Source organism: Triticum urartu, chromosome 3A (assembly GCF_056163025.1).
Source record: "Triticum urartu cultivar PI428250 chromosome 3A, HENAU_Tu73, whole genome shotgun sequence".
Lineage (NCBI taxonomy): Eukaryota > Viridiplantae > Streptophyta > Magnoliopsida > Poales > Poaceae > Triticum > Triticum urartu.
The window spans coordinates 224,920,697-224,941,059 of NC_141875.1; the positions used below are offsets into that span (position 1 = coordinate 224,920,697).

The 20,363-nt window shown below is 39.0% G+C and overlaps 1 protein-coding gene and 1 pseudogene across 1 annotated transcript; both read left to right on the forward strand.

The window, feature by feature from the left end:
* Positions 1 to 16,193: 16,193 nt before the first annotated feature.
* On the forward strand, positions 16,194 to 17,129 carry LOC147979288 (uncharacterized). The gene has a single exon (XM_087516722.1). The coding sequence runs from the start codon at positions 16,194 to 16,196 to the stop codon at positions 17,127 to 17,129; it is 936 nt and encodes a 311-aa protein (XP_087372848.1).
* A 1,006-nt stretch (positions 17,130 to 18,135) lies between these two features.
* On the forward strand, positions 18,136 to 19,173 carry LOC147979289 (uncharacterized; annotated as a pseudogene).
* Positions 19,174 to 20,363: the final 1,190 nt, after the last annotated feature.

The window sequence follows — 20,363 nt, forward strand, 5'->3', positions numbered from 1 at the left end:
AAGAAATCTATGAAGGAAAAAGGTATTAAAGTTGAGGATGTCAAAAATTTACCTCCTATTGAAGAAATACATGGGCTTGATAGACCTCCACCTCCTAAGGTGGTAGAGGTAAATTATCTAATGAAATTCAATGAGAATGATAATCCTCACAATATGCACCCTAGCCAATCCCTTTATGAGTTTGAAAATTATATTAGAAAACAAGATCACTTCAATGCAAATTTTATGATATTATTGAAATACAATTCTGGTATTATTTCTCGCTTGACTGACTTGTTATTTAGAATCTCAAATGATGTTAGAGGTGTGGGAAAACATGCTTCTATGGTTCAAACCCAGTTAGAACAAGTTGCTAAATCTCAAAGAGAGTTGCTAGATGAAATGAACAATAACATACATGACTTTGCTGTTAGAGTAGCAACTAGAGGAGGTAAAATGACTCAGGAACCACTTTATCCTGAGGGACACCCAAAAAGAATTGAACAAGACTCTCAAAGATCTAGCACTAATGCACGTAGTCCTCCTAAAGAGAAAAACAAGAAGAAAAATGATAGGACTTTGCATGCCTTTAGTGAACCTGAAGTAGAAAAACCTCCTGATAATGAAGTCTCTATCTCTAATGCTAAAACTCAACCTGGTAGTGAACACTCACCTTCTGATAATGAAAAAGTTAATGATGAGGTTCATGAAGACACTCAACCAAATAATGAAGAACGAGACAATGATGTTGAGATAGAACCTGCAGTTGATCTTCATAACCCACAACCTAAAAATAAAAGATATTATAAAAGAGACTTTGTTGCTAGAAAACATGGTAAGGAAAGAGAACTGCGGGTTCAAAGACCTATGCCCTTTCCACCTAAGTCAACTAGAAAGAAATATGATGAAGAATTTGAACACTTTGCTGAAATGCTGAGGCTAGTCTTTCCGCGTACTTGCTTGACTGATATCCTTAAAATGCCTCCTTATGCAAAGTATATGAAAGACATCATCACCAACAAGAGAAGAATACCGGAAGTTGAAATCTCCACTATGCTTGCTAATTATACTTTTAAAGATGGAGTGCCTAAAAAACTCGGTGATCCGGGAATACCAACTATACCTTGCTCCATCAAATGTAATTATGTGAAAACTTCTTTATGTGTCTTGGGAGCTGGTGTTTGTGTTATGCCTTTCTCTTTATATAAAAGACTTGATTTGAATAAACTCACACCTACTGAAATATCTTTGCAAATAGCTGACAAATCTACTGCCATACCTATCGGTATTTGTGAGGATGTGCCCGTTGTTGTTGCTAATGTTACTATTTTGACTGACTTTGTTATACTTGAGATGCCCGAGGACGAGAACATGTCGATTATCCTTGGTAGACCCTTCTTGAATACTGTGGGGGTTGTTATTGATTGCAACAAAAGCAAGGTCACTTTTCATATCAATGGTAATGAACATACGGTGCACTTTCTGAAGAAATAATTCCAAGTGAATGGTATTAATGTTATTGAAAAATCTCCGACAATCACTATTGGAAGTTTTCAACTACCTCTACCTACTGTCAAAAAGAAATATGAAATACTTATAGTTGGGGATATTCATATCCCTGTTGAGGTAACTTAGTGATTTACGAAAGTTCATCGGTTTTATGCTAATCAAAAGTGGTTGTTAATAAGACCTGATCAACCTTATTAAGGGATCATTTTTGATAGGTATGAAGTTGATGAATTTAGTGAGCACTACCTTCTGCCCCTACCTTTTTATTAGTTAAATAAAATAAAATGCCATGTTTTGTCTGTTTTTTGAATTTACCATGAAATAAAAAATGACCCAAAAATAGAAGTTCTCAGAATGCCCTGAAAACCTAATACGATTTTATTCTGAATATTTAAGAATTTTGGTGCAAATAACATCAAAGGGAGGTGCACCAGGTGGGCACAACCCACCTGGGCGTGCTAGGACCCCCCGAGCGCGCCCTGGTGGGTTGTGGTCCCCATGTTGGCCCCCTCACTTATCTCTTCATACCACACCATCACCTACCTATAGAAAAAAATCTCCATTGCTCTCTCTCTCTCTCGTGTTCTTGCTCTCAAACCCGCGGATTTCGATATCTTTGCTCGAAGCTCCGCTTTCGAAACTGTTTTGGGAGATTTTTGCTTGGTATGTGACTCCTCCGTTTGTCAAATTAGTTTTTGTTTTAGAGGTTTATATTTTGAATAATTAGCTACTCTTGGTGCTGCTGTAGATGAGCTCGCATGTTGAATTCTTAGATTTCTAAGTAGTTTTAATGCTTGCTATGGCCTCTATGTATCCCTATGAGTAGTTGCTATCAATAATGTAAAGTTTTGTTGAGAAAATTTTGTGGACTAAAAATTTCAGAATTTTGTTCATAGGAAAAAGATGAATATCTTTAGGAAGTTTGCTTCCAAGAAGAGCTCCAAGGGAGTTGTTGGGGAGTCGTCTGATAGTGATCTTCATACCCGGAGATTGGCGGAAGTACGGCCGTGCAAATGGCCGCATACCTTGTTCATGGAAGGGGCTGGAATCCTTCAAGAGTTTGCACAATATGCTGCTAATGCCAGCCTCACCGACTTCATCGCAGCTGAATGTGAACATCATCATCTCCTCACAAACACCTTTGTGCAAAGTTTTAATTTCCTTCCTAGGAATGATCCTCCTGAGGTGCAGTTTAATTTATACGATGAACCCCATGAGATACCGCTTACTGAGTTCTGTGAAATATGCTTTCTTCCTTCTGATGGTAGTTTAGTAGAGCCTAGGCCTACGGAGTTTGAGGGATTTTATCGTACTCTGACAGTGGGTGATGAGAGAGGAGTGTCGAGTATCACCGCCGTTGGCTTGCATTTTCCTATTGTTCATTATTTCACTCTTTTCATTGCAAAATGTTTGCTTGCTAGAGAAAAGGTGTGTGCACTCAGTGCCCTAGACCTTGCTGTTTTACGTCGTGCACTAGAGGGCGCCAACACTTATAGCTTGGGAGTTATTGTGGCACGTCTCCTTCACCATAATAAGTCCAAGGGTAAAATACATGGTGGCATTTATGCTACTTGTTTGGCGGCTCACTTTAATGTTGAGATACGCCTGCATGATTATCCTTTGCCCAAGGTTTACCTAGATCGCGTGGCCATGGAACACCACCAGTTTATTGCTACCGATTATCCTAACATCCTTATTCTGTATAACCTGGTTTTTAGTGTGAGAACTCGTGATATTAATCCATTATCTGCACCTGCTTTGTTTGATCCTATTGCCAGGGGCGGATACAGGATTATGCATGCAGATATCATTGCCTACCGGAACAACCAGGCTACAGCAGAGGAGGTACCTCAGCAGTGGGATCCATGGGTGCCCGCTCCTCAGCAGTTCGACTATTGACTAATTACCAAGTTAGGCCAAAAGCCTAAGCTTGGGGGAGTACGTATTTCCACCGACATTATATTCATGTTCACTTATTTTATTTGTCGGTGTCCACACATTTTCATTGTATTATCCATGTTAGATTTATTTTCTCGCTTTCTTCTTGTGTGTTTGAAAAACTTTGAGAAAATCCAAAAATATTTCCTGCTTCTTTTTTATTTTTCTTTCTAGAGTACTTAGCTGTAGCGCTAAAAACAAAACCCAAAAAGATTTCCTTGTTCTTCTTTTGCTTGTTGGGAGCTTTCCCATGTAAATAGTTTTTCTCGTTTTTGCTTTTCCCTTTTATTTGCTTGTTCAAGAAAACCAAAAACTCTAAAAATATTTCAGTGTGTTTCTCTGAGTTTCTTTTCTTTTTATTGAGTCCTACCAAGGAGAAGACCATGATGAAAATGTTGAGTGGCTCTCATATGCATTATTGTTGATCTAACAAAGAGCTGATTTTACCTAGTCTTCTCCTGTTGAATAAAATGTTTGCAGATTCCAACTCAGTCCATGGCACTCTTGCACTATTATTATTTTCATAGCGTTCGGTCGTGCAAGTGAAAGGCAATAATGACGATATTCGATGAACTGGTTGTGGCAGAGAGAAACGGGTATGAACTCGACTTGTTCTGTTTTTGTAAATATGTTTAACCTAGTATCCATGATTCAGCCCGTTATGATTAAACATGTTTTCAATGACAATTAGAGATTATAGTTTCTCATGCCATGCATAAGTAGCTAGGAGTGGATAATGATTTATCTTGGATGCCAATATTGTGTTAAAATGATTGTGATGTAGTATGATGATATGGTATCCTCCTCTGAATGTTCGAGTGGCTTGACTTGGCACATGTTCATGCATGTAGTTGAATCAAAACCAACATAGCCTATATGATATTTATGTTCATGGTGTTCATATCCAACTCATGCTAGTGTCCAATGTTACTTATGCATAGTGCATGTTCATGAACGTTGTTGCCCTCTAGCTAGCCGCTTCTCAACCCATTTCCTAGCCTTCGCCTGTACTAAGTGGGAATTCTGCTTGTACATCAAAAACCTTGAATCCAAGTTATTCCAGATGAGTCCACCATACCTACCTATATGCGCTATTACCCCGCCGTCCTAAGTAAATTTGCACGTGAAACCTCTAAAAACTTCAAATAAATATCATTTTTGTCTGCATGTATCGTTCATGGAACGATAGGAGGTAGTCGGTATCTTCCATGCTAAGCGGGTTATTCTCAAGTTGAGTGTTTATTCACTTGCCACTACACAAGAAAAGGGCGGTAATAGGGATGCCCAGTCCCAAATTGCAAACAGAAAAAAGCTTACAAATAATCAAACAAAAACTCCAAACGGAGTCATAACCTTTACTTTATCGCGTGGGAACCGCCACTGGCATGCTTAGCATGGAAGATGTTGATAACTGATGGTCGTGAAGTAAACAAGAAGGATTCATGTCTCAAAATTTCATTTACCTCTATTTTAAAAACTTGAGCTCTGGCACCTCTGCAAATCACTGCTTCCCTCTACGAAGGGACTATCTATTTACTTTTATGTTGTGTCATCACCTTCTAAAATAAGCGCCAGAACATGAGAGCACTGTTGTCATGCTGATGCATTCTGTGTAGCTAATGTTGGGTGCATCATGACTGGATCTTTTCTACCATGAATTACAATGTTTAGTCGCTGCTTGAACTTTGGAGGTGCTCTGCATTTATGTTTTGCGGTCTCAGAAAGGGCTAGCGAGATACCACTGTTGTCATATTATATCATGGTTGTTTTGACAACGTGTTGCTGCTTGAGATATCTTATTATTGCTCGCTAGGTGATTATGTCATTGATATGAGCTAATAAATTTTTTAAGAGTTATTGTCATTATGGTTAGTTATAATGTTGGCTGAAAACCTGGGTGATGTTTAAGCTTAGTTATGCAAACAAGAGCAAAAGAGTTCGTAAAAGTTTTCCTTTTTCACTTTCAGTTTGTCAACTGAATTGCTTGAGGACAAGCGAAGGCTTAAGCTTGGGGGAGTTGATACGTCTCCAATGTATCTACTTTTCCTAATGCTTTTCCTCTTGTTTTGGACTCTAATTTGCATGATTTGAATGATACTAACCCCGGACTAACGCTATTTTCTGCACAACTACCATGGTGTTGTTTTTGTGCAGAAATAAAAGTTCTCGAAATGGAACGAAACTTTGCGAGGATTTTTTATACAATAAAAGAGAATTTCTGGAGCCAACAACCACCGGAGGGGGCACCTGGGTGGGCACAACCCACCAGGGCACGCCTGCCCCCCCTGCAGGTGCGCCCAGGTGGGTTGTCCCTACCTAGTGGCCCCGCAGACCCTGAAACCGATGCTATAAAATCCCATATTTCCAAAAAAATCAGGGAGAAAGAATTATCGCATTCCACGAGACGGAGCCGCCGTCACCTCCTGTTCTTCATCGGGAGGTCAGATCTGGAGTCCGTTTGGGGCTCTGGAGAGGGGGATCTTCGATCTTCATCATCACCAACCCTTCTCCGTCGCCAATTCCATGATGCTCCCCACCGGGAGTGAGTAATTCCTTCATAGGCTCGCTGGTCGATGAGGAGTTGGATGAGATTCATCATGTAATCTAGTTAGTTTTGTTAGGGCTTGATCCCTAGTATCCACTATGTTCTGAGATTGAAGTTGCTATGACTTTGCCATGCTTAATGCTTGTCACTTTGGGCCCGGGTGCCATGATTTCAGATCTGAACCATTTATGTTATCACCATTATATCCATGTTCTAGATGTGATCTTGCAAGTTATAGTCACCTACTACGTGTTATGATCCGGCAACCCTGGAGTGACAATAGTCGGGACCACTCCCGGTGATGACCGTAGTTTGAGAAGTTCATGTATTCACCGTGTGTTAATGCTTCGTTCCGGTTCTCTATTAAAAGGAGGCCTTAATATCCCTTAGTTTCCAATAGGACCCCGCTACCATGGGAGGGTAGGACAAAAGATGCCATGCAAGTTCTTTCCATAAGCACGTATGACTATTTATGGAATACATGCCTATATTGTATTTATGAACTGGAGCTAGTGTTGTATCGCCCTAGGTTATGACTGTCACATGATGAATATCATCCAACAAATCGTCGATCCAATTCCTACGAATTTCTATCATATTGTTCTTGCTAAGTTACCACTACTATCTCTATTGTACACTTGCTAAAAAAATTATTGCTATCCCTGTTACCATTGCTATCCCTGTTACCATTGCTATTGCTACTACTACCAAAACTATCATATTACTATGCTACTGTTCACTTTGTTGCCGATAATTAATCTCCAGGCATGATTGAATTGACAACTCAGTTGCTAATACTTACAAATATTCTTTGGCTCCCCTTGTGTCGAATCTATAAATTTGGGTTGACTACTCTACCCTCGAAAACTGTTGTGATCCCCTATACTTGTGGGTTATCATCGGTTTATGATCAGATTATTCATTGGAAGTAATAGTATTTTCTGAGATTTATTATGTGTGATTTTCTAGCCTTGTATTTCTCACCGATCTATCCATCTTCTTTGGACAATTAGATTGATTTATCTTTAGTGGGGGAAGTGCTTGGTAGTAGGTTCAATCTTGCAGTGTCCTTACTCTGTGACAGGAGGAGTTGCAAGGCACGTACTTGTATTTTTGCTACTAAGGGTAAAACAATGGGGCTCAAACATATTATTTGGTCTTGCTTTGTCTACATTATGTCATCATGCTTCAAGCATTACTCTGTTTGTTATGAACTTAATGCCTTGGGATGCATGCTGGATAGCAGCCAAGGGGTGGAGTAATAATAGAAGATTTAGTAAGATTAATGGTTTCATGGACAAAGTGCCTATATATTGATCATGCCATAAAGAATAATCATAATTATGCGCTATTCTATCAATTTCCCAACAGTAATTTGTTTACCTAACGTACTATGCTCATGAGAGAGATGCCTTTAGTGAACGCTGTGCTCCCCGGTCCATCCACTTTATATTTACTAAAACCTAAAAATAGTTTCTGCAATTTATTTACTTTTATTTTCATTTTATTTATCTATCTACCACTATTAGATTTAATCCTTGCAATTAAGGAGCACAAGGGGATTGACAACCCTCTTGCCCCCGTTGGGTGCAAGTACTTGCTTTGTGTGTAGGTACTATTTACAGTGTTTGTGTGGCGTCTCCTACTGTTTTGATAAACCTTGTTTCCTAACTGAGGGAAATATTTTCTGCTACAATACTACATCATCGTTCCTCTTCGGGGAAAGCCCAACGCCTATCACAAGTAGCGAAAGAATTTCTGGCGCCGTTGCCAGGGAGGCTTCACCAAACACCTATAGGTTCCTTCACACACATTTATCATTTACTTTTTATACTTTTTCCCCTTTTGTCTTTTATATGCTTCTCTTTTTCATCCCCCTCTACTTATAAAAATAAACCAAAATTACCTTGTGTGTTATCCTTGCTTGAGTCGCCATTATGTCTACTCAAGAAAATACTAAGTTGTGTGATTTCTCAAATACTAATAATAATGATTTTAATAGTACACCAATTGCACCTCTCACCACTAGGGCGGAGTCTTATGATATAAAAGTTTCATTGTTAAATCTCATTATGAAAGATCAATTTGCTGGAAATCCTAATGAAGATGTTACATCCCATCTTAATACTTTCGTTGAATTATCTGATATGCAAAAAATGAAAGATTTGGATAATGATATTGTGAAACTGAAATTATTTCCTTTCTCTCTTAGAGATTGAGCTAACCCATGGTTTTCATCTTTACCTAAAAATAATATTGATTAATGGAACACGTGTAAAGATGTCTATATTGCTAAATATTTTCCTCTTAGAAATCAAATTATGAATTTTAAACATGAGCAAGAACATGTTACACAATCTTGGGTGAGAATGAAATTAATGATTAAAAATTGTCCCATGGATGGATTAACTTTATGGATGATAGTGCAAACTTTTTATGCGGGACTAAACTTACTATTGAGAAATCTTCTAGACTCAACTGCAGGTGGAACATTTATGCGAATAACACTTGGAGAGGCCACGAAGCTTCTCAACAACATGATGGTAAATTACTCCCAATGGCACACCTAACAAAGCTTCAACTTCTAACAAGGTAAATTCTGTTGAGGAATTCTATCTCCAACTGGTAAGACCGTAAGAAGGTAAATTCTGTTGCGGAAGTATCTACATTGAGTGTGAAAATTGATGCTATCATGACTATGCTTGCTAGTAAAAATGCTCAAAATTTGTCCAACTGATATTCCATTGTCTAGTTTGATTGAGCAAAATAGTGATGCTATTGATGTGAATTTTATTTGAAGAATAATTTCAATAATAATGCTTATAGAGGGAATTTCAACAATCCTATACCGTATCCCGGTAACCCCTCTAATAATTATGCTAATAGCTATGGTAATTCATATAATAATAGTATACCTACTGAACTAGAGAACGATATTAAAGAAATTATTAGTTCTCAAAATACTTTCAATACTATGGTTGAAGAAAAATTAAGGAAAGTTGATGATATGTCTAAAAACATGGATAGGCTTGTGCATGTTGTGGATACTCTTAAAATTAAAAAAATCCACATAATAAAGATGAAATATTTGAATCCTTAAAAGCTATCTGAGTCACCATTGATGAAAGTAGGAAAAGAACAGAAAAGTTGAGACCTAGACATGAATTTGTAGAAAAGGCTTTCACATCCGGTTTTCTTGATAGTAATGATGAAGAAGTTAAAATGATTGGTGTGACACCTATTAAATCTTTATTTAGTAATATAACACTTGATGATAAAGGGAGTGAAGATGAGTCAACTTTAATTAGGAGGCGTCCCGATAATTTGGAGGGTGATGATGATAATGCTAAAAATATTAAAAGTGGGTTTGAAGAGGTTAAAACTTTAGATAGTGATGTGCCCACTACTTTGGATTACAAGGACTTTAATTTTGATAGTTGTTCTTTAATAGCATGTATTTCCTCGTTGCAATCCATGATAAATTCACCTAATTCTTATTGGCAAAACAAAGCTTTTACTAAACACATTGTGGAAGCTCTTGTTAAATCTCATGAAGATAAACTTGAACTAGGAGTCTCTATACCAGGAAAATTACATGATCAATGGGAACCAACAATTAAAGTTAAAATTAAAGATTATGAATTTAATGCTTTGTGTAATCTAGGATCTAGCAAAATCTTTATGTGATGTACTAGGTCTCATTAATATGGATGAATGTTCCCTCAACTTGCATTTGGCGGATTCTATGATTAAAAAACCATTGGGTAGACTTAATGATGTGCTCATACTTTCTAACAGGAATTATGTACTGATACATCTCTATCTTATCTACTTTTCCAAACACTTTTGCTCTTGTTTTGGACTCTAATTTGCTTGATTTGAATAATACTAACCCGGACTGATGTTGTTTTCAGTAGAACTACCATGGTGTTGTTTTTGTGCAAAAATAAAAGTTCTCAAAATTGTACAAAACTTTTTACAGATTTTTTATGGAATAAATAAAAAATGTTGGAGCAATTACCCACTGGACGGGGGCCACCTGCAGCCCACGAGGCTCCGCAGACTATAATCTCAAGCCTATAAATTCCCTTTTTCGAGAGAAAAATAAGAGAGGAAATTTCATCGATTTTTATGATATGGAGCCACCGCCACCTCATGTTCTTTATCGGGAGGCCAGATCTGGAGTTCATTCGGGGCTCCGGAGCGGGGGGTTCGTCGCCATCGTCATCATCAACCATCCTCCATCACCAATTTCATGATGCTCACCATCAGGATTGAGTAATTCCTTCATAGGATTGCTAGATGGTGATGGGTTGGATGAGATTTATCATGTAATCGAGTTAGTTTTGTTAGGGCTTGATCCCTAGTATCCACTATGTTCTAAGATTGATGTTGCTATGACTTTGCTATGCTTAATGCTTGTCACTAGGGCCCGAGTGCCATGATTTCAGATCTGAAACCTTTATGTTTTCATGAATATATTTGTGTTCTTGATCCTATCTTGCAAGTTATACACACCTATTACGTGTTATGACCCGCATACCCCAATGTGACAATAATTGGGATTCTTTCCGGTGATTACCGTAGATTGATGAGTTCATGTATTCACTATGTGTTAATGCTTTGTTCCAGTTCTCTATTAAAAGAAGGCCTTAATATCCCTTAGTTTCCTTATGGACCCTGCTGCCATGGGAGGGTAGGACAAAAGATGACATGCAAGTTCTTCTCGCAAGCACATATGACTGTATACAAAATACATGACATTACATTGATGAATTGGAGCTAGTTCTGTGTCGCCCTAGGTTATAATTGCTACATGATGAATGTCATCCAACATAATTATCCATGACCGATACAATGCCTATGACTTTTTCCTATATTGGTCTTTTCTAAGCTACTACTATTGTTGTTGTTGTTGTTGTTGTTGTTGTTACAATTGCTACAAAATATTATTGTTATTGTTACCGTTATTGTTGCTATCGCTACCAAATTATCATACTACTGTGCTACTCATCACTTTGTTGCGGATATTTAGTTCTCTAGGTGTGGTTGAATTGGCAACTCAACTGCTAATACTTGCAAATATTCTTTGGCTCCCCTTGTGGTTGAATTGACAATTCAACTGCTAATACTTGCAAATATTCTTTGGCTGCCCTTGTGTCGTATCAATAAATTTGGGTTGAATACTCTACCCTCAAAAACAGTTGCGATCCCCTATACTTGTGGGTTATCACGTACCCGCGGATTTCATTGTGCTTGATATTGAATGTAATCCATCTTGTCCCATAATACTTGGTAGCCCATTTTAAAAAACACATGTGCAATAATTGATATGAAAGAAGGGAATATACGGTTCCAATTTCCATTAAAGAAAGGGATGGAACACTTCCCAAGAAAGAGAATTAAACTGCCATATGAATCTATTATGAGAGCCACCTACGGTATTACTTTGAAATATGATAATACTTCGAATTATGCATTATGCCTAGCTAGGGGCATTAAACAATAGCACTTGTTGGCAGGCAACCCGATAGTTATCTTTCTGCTTTCGTTTTATTGTTTTGAGTCAACATGGTTATTGCTACTGTAATGGTTATGTTTGTATCTTTTATTATGAGTTTTTTTGCCAAGTAAAGCCTTTGGAATGATTTAGATGATAGTTAATTTGATCTTGTGCAGAAATAGAAACTTTTGCGCCCAGTATTTGAATTGTCATTTATTATCGAAGCATCATAAAATCCTGAAATTTTTGCATAGTATTGGATTACAAATTGTTTAGGATTTCCTAATTTTGCAAAAAAAATGGAGTTACAGAAGTACGGAAAAAATCCATTCATTACGTACTATTCTGTTTAGACAGATTATGTTTTTATTGCATAATGTGCTTTGTTTTGATGATTCTATGGATTGTATCGGGGGACATAAGTCATGGAAATGTTAGAGTATAGTAGGTATTATGCAAGAACAATTATCAATCTATTTATAGCAGTTGTGCAGTACCCAAGTGAATGATTCTTTTATTATACTAATGGCTCTCATGAGGTTTTGTTGAGTTTTGTGTGATTGAAGTTTTCAAGTTTTGGGTGAGATGACGATGGATGAAAGAATAAGGGGCGGCAAGACCATAAGCTTGGGGATGCCCAAGGCACTCCAAGGTAATATTCAAGAAAGATCCAAGCATCTAAGCTTGGGGATGCCCCAGAAGGCGTCCCCTCTTTCGTCTCCAATCTATCGCTAATATTACTCGGAGCTATATTTTTATTCATCCAATGATATGGGTTTTGCTTAGAGCGTCGTGTGTTATAGTTTTATTTTGTTTGCTTTTTGCACAATCACTGTTTACTGATCACACCAATTATGAGAGACACACATTCATCACAATTTATTAGGGTGCTCATTATGCTTCACTTATATCCTTTGCGTTAAGGCAATTTGCTCATGTCCTTCACTTATATCCTTTGCGTTAAGGCAATTTGCTCATGTCCTTCACTTATATCCTTCGAGCATGACCATACTTATATTTTACAGAAATCATTTGCACTCTCATGCTTCTCATATATCTTGTTGAGAGTTGAATAGGTAGTGGTAATTTGCATAAGTTATATGTTTAGTCCAAAAATGATAGGTATACAAGAGTGTTATAATAAAAACTTTCATGTAGATCATTAAATGTGATTGGTATTATCAACGATATTGAAGTTACAATATGAAGGTTTACTAGTTGATATGAATTAGTTAGTAAAAATATCAGTGTTAAGGTTTGTGATTTACTATTTCAATAAAGTGTCAGCATTGACATAGCGGGGAAGTTGGAGCGTAAATTATCCTTGATTGATATGCTTTGTGTTGTCCAGATCGGGGGCGCGCGATGGTTAACTCCTACCAACCTTCTCCCTAGGGGCATGCAGGTAGTACTTTTCTTTGAGAGCTAATAAACTTTCACAATAAGTATTTTAGTTCTCTGTGACAAATGTGAGTTTGTGGACTGTAAGCACCTCTGCCTATCCATATTTTGCTATCCTCTTCGGTATTGTGCATTGCCTGTTCTCACCTCAAGACTTGGTGCAAAATTCACCGGTGCATCAAAATCCAGTGATATGATATGCTCTATCACACACAAGCCTTTTTTTAACCTACACACACAAGCCTTATTATATCCTTCCTCCAAACAGCCACCATACCTACCTATCATGGCATTTCCATAGCCATTCCAAGATATATCGCCATGCAACTCCCACCATCACTATTCACATGACTTGAGCATTCATTGTCATTCGGCATTGCATGATCATATAGATCTAGCATGATATTTGTGGCACAGCCACCATTCATCATTGTTATACATGTTATGCTAGATCATTGCACATCCTGAAAAAATGTGAGAGGAATTAATATGTAGTCATATCGTTCAGTTTATTGAGTTGTAAGTAAATAGAAGCGTGATAAACATCATTATTAGAGCATTGTCCCACTAAGGAAAAGAATGATGGAGACTGATGAGTCGTCGAAAAAGTGGGGATGAGGTTCCTGATATTGTTCTAAAAAATGAGAGAGAAAAGAAAAAGAGAGAAGAGGCCATGTTACTATCCTTTACCATACTTGTGCTTGAGAGTAGCACCATGTTCTTCATATAAAGAGTCTCCATGGTTTGTCACTTTCATATACGAGTGGGAATTGTTACATTATAGAACTTGACTTGCATATCCCTGTGACGAGCTTCCTCAAATGCTCGAGGTTTCCATGAGCAAGCAAGTTGGATGCACGGCCACTTAGTTTCTATAGCGATCTTTCATACACTTATAGATCTAGTGCATCTGTTGCATGGCAATCCCTACTTCTCGCTTAATATCAATTGGAAGGCCTCTTCATCGCCTTACAATCTGCCAAGTTGATGCAAGACTTTCTCTACATTTTGTCTTCCCTTATAAACCCCTAACATCGTTCTCTTTGCCATCCAAAGTGCTAGGTCCATGTCTCACGCTCATGTATTGAGCGGAAGTGAAAATGCTGACTCATGAAAAAGTATGATACAATTGCTTGGTTTGACACCGGGGTGTTCAAGACCGAGTTATGCCATGATTACAAGATTAAATGAGTAGGAATAGCATTCTTTAGCATTGTTTATTTTCAAAAGTAATGATTATTTTCTAGCATTCTTTTACATTACTGTTTTGATATCTACTAATTCATCTCTTCTCAACATTCATACCCAAAACAATTACATGGTGAAGACATGTTAGGTAGCATTTCACATCAACAATTCTGTTTTTATCATTTACCTACTCGAGGACAAGCAGGAATTAAGCTTGGGGATGTTGATACGTCTCCAACATATATACAATTTTTTTATTGTTTCATGCTATTATATTATCAATGTTATATGCTTATATGCCATTTTATATCATTTTTGGGAAGTAACCTATTAACTCAGTGCCCAGCGTCAGTTCCTGTTTTTTGCCTATTTGTTTGTTTCACAGAAAAACCATACCAAATGAAGTCCAAACACGATGAAACTTTATGATGATTTTTTTGGACCAGAAGAGACCCTAGAAGTTGTCGGGGAAGGCTAGAAGACCTGCTAGTGGCGACAAGCTCAAGGGTAGCGCCCTGGGGGCGCACCACCTGAGCTTGTGGGACCCACATGCCTCCGTTTGGCCTAACTCCAGTGCTATAGATTCCATAAATCCCCAAAGCGAGACCCGAAACAATTTTATCGCCGCCGTATGCCTCTATTCTTCAACAATCCCATGTGGAGGCCTTCGTCGGTACTATGTGGGAGGGGGAATCGATCGCGGATGCCATCTTCATTAACCTTGCTGCCTCCACGATGATGTGTGAGTAGTTCCCACAGGACCTATGACTCCATAAAAGTAGCTAGATGGCTCTCTCTCTCTCTGATGTTCAATACAATGATATTTTCAGAGCTCTAATTCAATGTAATTTTTGCGGTCTGTTTGTTGGGATCCGAGATCACGGTATCGTAGGATGTATCTGACTGTAGGACAACCCACTACTCCTTTCTTACTAATGACCGACTCTTGAAGTAGGTTGGCCACGGGGTGTAAATTCCGACTATAGGCACTTGCTCACTTACTGAAGATCCCCCATACCTTTGATGTATTGGGTGGTAACTCTGATCGGCTGAACTTGTTACCCCTTGGCCCAATGTCTTCTCGATCGTACTCCTGATCGACATGGACGGTAGGTTCTTGAACCAGTTTTCTTTTTTTCCGTTGGTTTTTTACTTGTCATCGGTTTCTTATATTTTTTTTCTTTTTGTAAATTCATAGTTTCCAAAAAAGTTCAAATATTCAAAAAAACTTCAGATTGTTTGAATTTTGCTTGCTTTTTCAGAAATGTTAAAAAGATTCAATTTTTCAAGTTTGAAGGAAATTTTCACTTTTTTACAAATTTGTTCAAGATCTTCACATTTTCTTTAGAAGTTGAAATACCAGTAAGAACCACAAAAAATGTTTGTCGTTTTTTTAAAAGTTAGAAATTCCTAAATTTGTTCACACTGTTCAAAAAAGGCTTGAATTTCAAACTTCTTCACAATTTTCAAAAAATATTCACATTTTTCCAAAAAATGATATTTCAAAAAAAATCTACTTGTTTAGGAAATGGTCGGATTTTCAAACATTACTTATCTTTTGAATAAATATTTAAATTTTCCAAGAAATGTCCAATTTTTTTTAAGTGTTCGAATCTACCGCTATCGTTATTTCTTAAAAATGGGCACTCCTCAATGTTCTTATATAATTGTTGGCTCCACTGGCTGGCAACTCACATGCAACATCGAGATGTCTTGGATTCTTTTGAGACAACAACGAGATGTCTTGATTTTTATTCCATCTAGGCGAAATCACTAATTAAGGAGTACTTGTTGTTAGGAATAGAATTAGAGCACTTGATTATTTACTAATTATCAAGTCCTAATTAAGGAACCGACTTAGGAACCGACTATGTATTCTCTAACTGCTAGAAGCAGTTGTACTTCCTCTCTCATGTTAGCAACTGCTTAGTGCAGTTACTGCTATGTCTCACGCATTAGCAACCGCTGCTTGCGGTTAGAAATACTCTCACAGATTTGTAACCGCTCCCTGTATATATAGTGCCCAATCAATGAGAATCATTTACTGCTGGCAAATCACTTTTTCACTTTACACGTTATCAGTACTCGCTCTGCCGAGAGCGACAGAGAGCTATCACAGGAAAGGTAAGAATGGCAGGGAGGGACCTGCCGTCGCTTGCTTTCGCTATTGCACGATTCCTCCAGAGAGAGAACCGTCGCTTTCCGCGCACCCATCGCCACCGTGCTGCAAGTCGCCGTCGCCGTCAGGGACTTGGCGCAAGGAGTGGCCCTCGCCGCTGCTTTTTCGCCTGGAACCACCGCCAGAACCGCCGCCGTGGGTACGCACGCCAAGGCAACCGCCCGCTTCGTGGGCGAGCAACAACGGTGCACCAGGCTGGACCCTCGACTCCGACAACTGCTGCAAACCATGCTGGGCCTTCGGCTCCGGCTCCGGCCGTCGCTGACGACAACATCGTACCGACGACTCCGCCGCCATCTGTCTTCACCATCCCTCCTATGGATTGTCTCCTTGGAGGTCCATCGGCGCCATTCCTCGGAGAAGAAGAGATGTTCCCTTGCGAACTCGCGCCGCCGCCTCTGCCCCCGTACTGCATGCGGCACGGGTTCGAATCGTGCCCAGCGCGTACGGGCGCATCACCGCTGAAGCCGTCTCCGACGCCATCAGACGAACTGCCGGAGCACTTCATCCCTCCTGGATACGGCCCCGTCCCGGATCTCCCATCCCCGACGCCGGCGGCAGCGGGAACCGGCGGCTACCCCTTCATCCCCGACTTGAACATCAAGATCAAGGTTGAAGAAGAGGAGATAGAGGATCAGGGCTCGTCGCCGACGCCACCACCTTCATCACCGGCGACACCACCTCCTCCTCCGGCACCGCCTCTTCCTCCGACGCCTCCGTCGGAAGACCGCCGGATCCTGCGCCAATTCGCCGCGGCCATGGCACAGAACCGCGCAGCCCTTCGTGGCGCGTGGTCGCCGGATGCCCTTGGCCTCACCGACGCCCCTGGGGCGAGCAGCAGCGGAGCAGGCCGTGCTGCGAAGCGGGGCCCACCTCGCTTCCATTGAAGACGGCGAGACGGGGCAGGGAGAGCTGACGAGCAGCGGTGCTGAGTCCAGGTATGAACAGAGAAGGGGAATTGGAAGTGGCGGAGACGTAGGGAAACTAGCGATCCTGCTCTCCTTATCCTCTCTCTGTCGGTGCATGGGCCAGGCCAACTCTCCCCGCTCCTCACCTAATCAGGCCTACAGGCCAATAACTCCAATAAATGGCTGCTGGTGCTGTGGCGTTTTCAACAGAGAATAGCCATAGTATTTGTATATTGCATATCAGCCGGTTCTATTTATTTGAGAGTGCTATTTTATTGTACTAAGAACCTTTGTTTATTATATTCAGTCTGTACTGTATTGTAAGTTTGGATATCTAGACCATGTATTATCCAAATAAAGTCTCAGACTACGTGTACATATTCTACATGATTGCTTCAGCATTTCCTTTTAGAATATGTAGTTCATAAGTACAACAAATTTTATTTACAAATTCATATTTCGGGATCACAGGGTAGATGAGGCATCTACTGCACTTTGCAGATTATCCTCATTGCTGAAAGATCTACGTTTCGCCTCTTTTGTTCTGGCGAAATGACTATCTTCAAGTGCTCTCCCAAATATGCAAATTGATGTGATTACCTCGAATATTATACTTGCAAAACACAAGGTAACTGTGTGATCTACTGCATCAAATTGCAGACTATCCACTCTTACTGTGAGGTCTACATCTAGTCATTTGATAGATGACTATCTTCAAAGTGTTTTTGTAAAATTTAGTATGGCACAAGGTAATGGATATATGAACATCTACTGGTCAAAACCAGATTATGTTCTCCATTGCTGCGAGATCTACACCACAACGGTGACTATCTTCAAAGTGTCATTTACATAAAATGAGGTCTACACATATAAGTATAAAGCATCAGCTATACTTCAGAACTTTGTTCTTTTGAAGCATTTGTTGTTGCTTAAATTTTACTCTCGTAGTAAAACTAATTTATGCATGATCACAACATGCAGGAAAATGGCTGGCGTCATGAATAGAGAATTTCATGAACTTGAGCTAGATGGTAGTAATTATTTATCATGGGCTATGGATACCAAGATAGCATTAGAATGCCGTAAACTTGGTTCCACAATTATCACACCTGTTGAAGGCGCTGCGGAAATACCGCAAGCAGTCAAATATGGAGCATTAAGTTTTATAAGGCATCACCTCCATCCTGATTTAAAAATAGAATATTTAATGGAGGAGGATCCACTTGCTTTATGGAACTCTCTCAAGGAGAGATATGACCAACAAAGAGCAGTTATGCTACCATAAGCCCAAAGAGAATGGTCCCTCATAAGGTTCCAAGATTTCAAATCCGTGGCAGCATACAACTCTGCAGTTCACAAGGTTAATTCTAAACTAAGATTTTGCAACCAAGCAATTTCAGAAGAAGATCTCATTGAGAAGACCTTGTGCACTTTCCACCCCTCGATGAGAGTACTACAACAGCAGTACCGTCAAAAAAAATACAAAAAGTATTCTGAGCTCATATACACTTTACTTCAGGCTGAGAAACATGATGAACTTCTCATGAAGAATCATCAGACATGCCCAACGGGCTCCATGCCACTCCCTGAAGCACATGCTAACACTCAGTCTACTAAAAAGTATGGGGGGAATAAAAAGAATTTCAAGAAATTCAATGGAAAGTGGAAAAGGAACAACAAGCAGAAAACATTTGGTCAATCTAAAGGTAAAGGTCATTTTAAGAAAGATGACCGAAACACAAAATCCGAGATTTGTCAAAGGTGTGGATGTACTAACCATCGTACTAGCAAATGCCAAACTCCAAAGCATCTAGCAGATTTATATCTCAAATCCACTGGGAAAGGCAAACAAGTTCATGGAAAAGCAGAAGCTCACTTCAACGCTTTACAACAAGAAGAGAACCTTGAAGCTAGCACTTCTCAAAGCGCTCCTAAGGAAACAAGGAAGACGGATGAAGATCTTCTTGATGTCGACAACATGATGGTGGAATACACCCAAGACGCATACGGAGATCTCATATAATCTCCACATCACTCATTTGATGTTATCAGCTATTTTATTGTAATAATGGAAGTTATAATTTGTATAACTCTAAGTAGAATAAAGTCCTAAGGACCAATCATATTATGTAATTCAGACATAATGTCATATTCATATGTGTAACTGTAATATGAATACTTTGTATGTATTTATATGTGAGTAATGAATAAAATTTCATCCTAAAATATTCTCTTACTCTATATAGATTTTACGAGAAGATAATCCAATGGAAGAAGAACTATGTTTGGTGGACAGTTGTACCACTAACACAATATTAAGGGAAATAAAATATTTCCAAACTCTAACTAAGAGACAAGGGAATATTATGACCATTGCCGGTCGCGATGCGTCAATTATTGGTTCAGGACGAGCCACACTCGTTCTGCCTATGGGTACTACCATTGTAATTGAGGATGCACTCTTGTATCCTGAATCTACTCGCACCCTTCTAAGTTTCAAAGACATTCGATCAAATAATTTCCATATGGAAACTATCTCTGAAAATAATACTGAATATTTGCTTTTAACAAAGAGCAATGGGTCTGAGAAACAAATTCTTGAGAAATTCCCCTCACTTTCATCTGGATTATATTACAGTTATATAAAACCCGTACCACATGTTGCGTACAAAATAATTTTTCAAGACCTTGATAAATTCAAGACTTGGCATGATCGCCTAGGTCATCCTGGCATAGGGATGATGAGAAAAATTATTGACAATTCTATTGATCACAGCCTTCCAACTAAAAGATTCCCCAAATCATCAAATTTTGTGTGCACCGCATGTGCAAGTGGGAAATTAATTATAAAACCATCTTATCTTAAAGTAAAAAATGAGTCATTAAATTTCCTTGAACGCATTCAAGGAGATATATGTGGTCCAATTCAACCACTATCAGGACCCTTTAGGTATTTCATGGTACTCATAGATGCATCTACTAGATGGTCACACGTATGTCTATTATCCACGCGTAATCATGCCTTTGCCAAGTTAATTGCTCAGATTATCAAATTAAGAGCAAACCATCCCGAAAATAAGATAAAAACAATTCGAATGGATAATGCTGCTGAATTTTCTTCACGCGCATTTAATGACTATTGCATGGCTATGGGCATTAATTTAGAACATTTTGTGCCTTATGTTCATACTCAAAATGGATTGGCTGAATCTC